At 34.8% G+C, this 5,670-nt stretch overlaps 1 protein-coding gene across 1 annotated transcript; it reads left to right on the plus strand.

The window, feature by feature from the left end:
• The first annotated feature begins 650 nt into the window (after positions 1 to 650).
• LOC145048225 (transcription initiation factor IIA large subunit-like) lies at positions 651 to 4,587 on the plus strand. The gene is made up of 11 exons (XM_078996662.1): positions 651 to 1,020; positions 1,185 to 1,358; positions 1,760 to 1,957; positions 2,159 to 2,210; positions 2,353 to 2,414; positions 3,220 to 3,327; positions 3,430 to 3,522; positions 3,628 to 3,691; positions 3,802 to 3,962; positions 4,061 to 4,144; positions 4,243 to 4,587. Exons 1-11 carry the CDS (start codon positions 898 to 900, stop codon positions 4,264 to 4,266), a joined length of 1,143 nt encoding a protein of 380 aa, XP_078852788.1. The 5' UTR covers positions 651 to 897; the 3' UTR covers positions 4,267 to 4,587.
• The last annotated feature ends 1,083 nt before the right edge of the window (positions 4,588 to 5,670 follow it).

Below are 5,670 nucleotides of genomic sequence, written 5' to 3' on the forward strand. Positions count from 1 at the left end.
ACCAACCAAGCTTAGCTTATATTCATCATCAGAACATGCTCTGGTTTTATTCCAACTCACCATGACATTCTCTCTATCTCATCAAACGTCACCACGAACACCAACCCATTAACCATTGATCTAACCGCCACTAATGATTCCAACATCCTCTGCATCCTCCGTCAACACCATATATCATCTGCTCTGCTCCATCGGATAATCCTCCGACATAGTCCCTCTCAGCATCATGTTTTTATATACCTCCAACACTACTCCGAACTTCAGGAACATTGTCGCTGACAAGTAATTTCCCACTTGAAGAAGACGGGATGGGGAGGAAGACACGATGGGGTGTTATTTATTTATTTTTTATTTAAAAAAATTATTTATAGAAAAATATAAAATAAATTAAAAACAATATAGAAGTCTTTTCATATGGGTGATATACCAACCAAAATAGAAATTGAAACTACAAGGGTCTTCCATAAAATCGAAAAAAATAAAAAATAAAAAAAAAAAACTAAGGGCTAAGTGTGGTATTCTGAAAAATCATAGCGACTATTTGTGAAGATTTGTCTTTTTTTAGGAGACTACAAGGGGCTTACTCGAAAATATTGGATGAAAAGAAGTAGCTTTGGGGAAGTAGTTTGAATGGGAGGATGGGAAACAGGCGTACGAGTGACGGAGTATCAAGACACGTAGACCCTTCGCACATATAAACGGATGCAAACCTATTTATATTCCCCTCTTTATTCCCTTTTCTGTTCCGCACCCCCAATCTCTCCCATCCTTTCACCGCCGTTCTCCTCCACCGTTTCCAAGCCCTAAACCTTCCGCAATCTCCAATTCATCATCTCCAAATCCAATTTTCACTACCTAGGGTTTTTCTGAAAGCCGGGGGTTTCAAGGATCCGGGAAATGGCAAGCTCGACGACCAGCACTGTCTATATCCAAGTCATCGAGGACGTCATCAACAAAGTCCGAGAAGAATTCATCAACAATGGTGGTCCTGGCGAAGGCGTCCTCAGCGAACTTCAAGGAGTGAGTGTTTTTCTTCCGATGTCGACCAAATCGGGCGGATTTTTTCTAGTATAGATCTAGTTTTACGGGGTTTTGATTTCGTTGATGTGATGTTTATTTGGATCTGTTTTTGTGAAATTCATACCGTTTGTTTACTGTTTTGGTGGTTCTGGTATTTTGGTTAGTTATGGGAGTTGAAGATGATGCAAGCTGGGGCTATAGTGGGTCCGATTGACAGATCTGCTGTCGCCAAGTCGATGGCCCCTGGGGCTACATCGAACACTGTTCATGATCTTAATGTTCCATATGAAGGGCCGGAAGAGTATGAAACTCCCACCGCTGATTTACTTTTCCCTCCGGTAAGTATCTGTTAGCTCATAACTCATGCGAACAATTATACCTACATGTACCGGATGCTTGGACTTCTTTATAAGTGGATGCCGATGCAATTGTTCATGCTAATTCATTGCACTGAGAAAATTGCAGCATATAGAAGTTAGGCCTTTGTTGCTTTTAGATTCACCTAGGGTAGATGAGTAATAAAGAATCTCCGAATGAGTGTACATTTCCTGTTCATAATTGTGTAGCTTAGTTATGCGAAAGAGAACAACTTTGTTGAGAGTAAAGAAGGAAAATTGGTTATGCATCTGAAATTCGGGGGTCAACCAAGTGTATTTATGTTGAAATATCGAGCTGTCTTTATTTCATTTATTGTTCATACTGTCATGGTTTGTTTCCTTAAATTTGTTGTTATCTGCAGACACCATTGCAGACTCCGATGCAAACACCTTTGCCTGTTCAAACACCATTACCAGGAACAGCTCCAACACCTTTACCAGGGACCATGGACAATTACAATATACCTACTGGAGGTACCCCCATTACCCCAAGTGATTATCCTTCTATAAACGAGAATGGAGTTTCAGATGGCAAATCTGGGAGGCCTAACACATACATGGCAAGTGCATCTTTCTTATCCTCTTCATTGCTTTATGTAGAATCATTCCATTATTATATTACATTGGTATCTTCATTTTCATTTGAGATGATTATATGGGTACTCTACATGCCCCCATTCAAAACAAAAATTTATCGGATGTAATTTGTTTTGTGATTGAAGTTGTAGAGTTTATACATTAAAGTTTTATTTTCTGTACAGCAACCACCATCTCCTTGGTTGAACCAAAGGCCCCCTCTTGATGTGAATGTTGGTAATGTCTCTCCTCTCTCTCTCTCTCTCTCTCTCTCTCTCTCTCTCTCTCTCTAAATGGTGATATTAAACATGTATAAATATTTAAACGTATGCATGTATTGTATATCTACCCTAATTTGCTAAATCTTTTATTGTTGCAGCTTATGTGGAAGGCCGTGAAGATGCTGACAGAGGAGGAGCAGCCAATCAACCAACAACTCAGGTTACCATAGTGATATTATTATCATTTAAAAATCTTGTCAGCTTTCCCTTTATGGTTTCATATGTCCAAAGGCAGAGACAAGTTTTATTGATGTATCTTTCTTGTTGTTTATTCCATGATTATAAGCTCAACCATTTGTTCGTATGTTCAAAATTAGGGTTTTCTAAATACAGATAGGATGAGTTCACTTTTAGCTGACAATCATAAGATGGAAACAAACATCAATTACTCAAATGCGTTCGTATCACAATAAATGCAAACATTCAACAACATATACTCTAGTCTAGTGCGTTTATTCTCATTTAAAGTGTCATTAATGACATGGTCCTTGTTTTCATCCATATAAAAAGAATAATACCCTTTTCTCTATGTGTTGTCCACAATACCATGTGGCTAATAGTTAGGAATCAACCTTCGCCAATGCAATATGTTCCTCATATTTTGAATCATTAATTTCCAAATGGAAAGATTTGGTGTTTACAATATTGATAGCTACGCCTACGTGTAGTTGTTTTGGACACTATTATTATTATCTTGTCTCCTTCTGAAAAGATACCCATACCACTTTAATAGCTCATTTAAGAAAGAAAAGGACAAATATTTCTGACCTATATCGTTTCATTTCATTCTTTATATTACAAAAGCGGAAACAGGAAACAGAAAATATGTGGTTTGGTTTTGGTCCATGATTGAAGTAGCAAGTCTTTCTTACAGATGGCTGTTGATTAAATCTTGGATATCTTTCTTTTATGTTTATGTTTATAATATAAGTGTTTGATAATGATAAATCTTAAATTAATTGCAGGATTTCTTTCTTTTATCTGGAAAGCGTAAGAGGGATGAGTTTCCTTCACAATATCGTCCCTCAGGCGGATATATTCCTCAGCAAGATGGCGCAGCTGATAAGCTTGAGGTATTATATCTTTTAATCAACACATGTTTAATGTTTTTTTTTTTATTTTTTATTATTCCATATTAATATAAGATGTGTTTGTTTGTTTGTTTGTGAATTCAGGTTGGTGAAGGGAGCAACAGTATTGTCAATAGGATTCCTCAACTGGATGGACCTATTCCTGATCCCTATGATGATGCACTCTCTACACCAAATGTAATAATCCTTTTTTCTTTCAGAGGCATAGAAATGTAGTAGCTTGCATTTGTAGCTATTAGTTATAAGTTATAACTAACTAAGTGAAGTGATTTGTGAGTGAAGATCTACAACTATCAAGGAGTTGTGAGTGAAGACTATAACGTAGCCAACACACCTGCCCCACAAGGTAAACTACCTATAAGGCTATAACCTATCTTAATTAATGCTTCATCTTCTGGTTTTTAGGACTCTTTTTGAGGTCTGAAATTGTTTTTTTTTTTTTTTTTTTGTGTTCAGAGCTGCAAGCAGCGACTCCTGCCATGGTGAATCAGAATGATATTTTGGATGATGATGAAGATGAGCCTCTGAATGAGAATGACGATGATGATGATCTTGATGATGTGGACCAAGGCGAGGAACTAAACACACAGCATTTGGTCTTGGCCCAGTTCGACAAGGTACATCACATACATACATACATACATACATACATGCATACATACATACATATATACATAAAAGGTACAAGTCTCCAATGCATGAAACTGGTTGGCAGGTGACTCGAGCCAAGAGCAGGTGGAGGTGCACTCTCAAGGATGGCATTATGCACATAAACAACAAAGATGTTTTGTTCAATAAGGTTTCTCCTCTCTCTCTTTTAAAAAATATATATATTCCCAATGTTGCAAAGATAAATTATTGGAGTAATTGTGGAAATTGGTTTCATGTGTGTTTCAGGCGACTGGAGAGTTTGACTTCTGATTATGCCTGTTGCTGAGTCATGAGAAAAGTATGTAGAGAAATGACTTTGTCGTCTCTTTTAAGAATCCAAAAAAAAAAAAAATTGAAGGGTTTTCTGAGTCAAACAGATTTGTATATAAAGTCGGAGAGCTTTTTGTTTGCTTTGGCCCTAGTATTTATGGGCTGTCTTTTAGTTCCATGAAAAACCCAAACAAACTACATGCGGCCTTTGGCTTTTATTTTCATTCATGGAACTAACTAGTAGTAATTCCGGTTGATGATTGTACCTTTTGGATTTTGGTCAACTTTTATATCAAACTCCAACTCAACTACATTATTTAACTCAACTTTATTTATTTTTGTTGCATGTACCTCTCGTGTTGTGCCCTTGATCGGGGAATATATGGATAGATACTATACTACTACTAGCAAATCCCCCACTTAAATCATTATCCTCTTTAATAAATTAAGGTTTTTTTTTTGTCACTTGTTAAATTCTCAAGAGTTTTGATATATGTAATTTTGTGGGAGTTTTAAAATTATTATTTTCTACTTATTATTTTTTAAAATAAAATTCCATAAAATTCTAACAAGTTTTATAAGGAAAGAGAATCATTATATTAATTTGATAATAAAATTTTATAAATGTTCTAAAAAATATTTCATTTCATTTATAAATATTCCAAAAGATTATATTATGTTATGTAAAAATATTATTTTATAAAATATTTAATGTTTAAATATTGATATTAAATTTTTATTTTTAATAAACCCGCATAGTTTACGGTTTCACATCTAGTATATTAATATTACATAATAAACTTAAGTTGTCGTTATGATTATATTTCATATATCAACCAAAAATACTAAACAAATACAAAGTGAATTTGTTATCAACCTAATTCCACCCATGTTAACCTTATAATTATATTTCATATATCAACCAAAAATACTAAACAAATACAAAGTGAATTTGTTATCAAACCTAATTCCACCCATGTTAACGTATTACGTGTTTTAACTACCACATCATTTTAGTAAAAGTTTGTTATCTTATGTCTAGCGGTGATGTAGTAACACTTGAATTTAACAACTGCAATAAAATTACGAATAACCTTTTATTTGAATTTTAATAATAACTTTAATAAGTGATTCGTGATATATTGTTGTTTTCTTAAAAGGAAAAGTTAACTCAGGAACATATTGTTTCAATTGATGGATAGTGACTATTTCATCAACCCCCTCTACTCCTATATAGACCGTGACACAACATAATATATTGGTTCACCAAACAACATCATTCAATCGCTTTTCCTTTTAAGGAAAAAGAAACTGGAAATTGCTTTCATCCAAAAGACAATGAAATGGGAGCAAACTAGAGTGTCTAATGTGTATAAGTTGTGGTATTCAAACGCGCTGAATAGA

Source organism: Lactuca saligna, chromosome 5 (assembly GCF_052625555.1).
Source record: "Lactuca saligna cultivar CGN05327 chromosome 5, ASM5262555v1, whole genome shotgun sequence".
Lineage (NCBI taxonomy): Eukaryota > Viridiplantae > Streptophyta > Magnoliopsida > Asterales > Asteraceae > Lactuca > Lactuca saligna.

Bases quoted from the DNA above. Each gene is read 5' to 3' on its own strand.
- LOC145048225 (XM_078996662.1), top strand. From the start codon at position 898: ATGGCAAGCTCGACGACCAGCACTGTCTATATCCAAGTCATCGAGGAC. The intron at 2,211-2,352 runs GTAATGTCTCTC...TTATTGTTGCAG, and splicing joins CCCTCTTGATGTGAATGTTG to CTTATGTGGAAGGCCGTGAA. The intron at 2,415-3,219 runs GTTACCATAGTG...AATTAATTGCAG, and splicing joins CCAATCAACCAACAACTCAG to GATTTCTTTCTTTTATCTGG.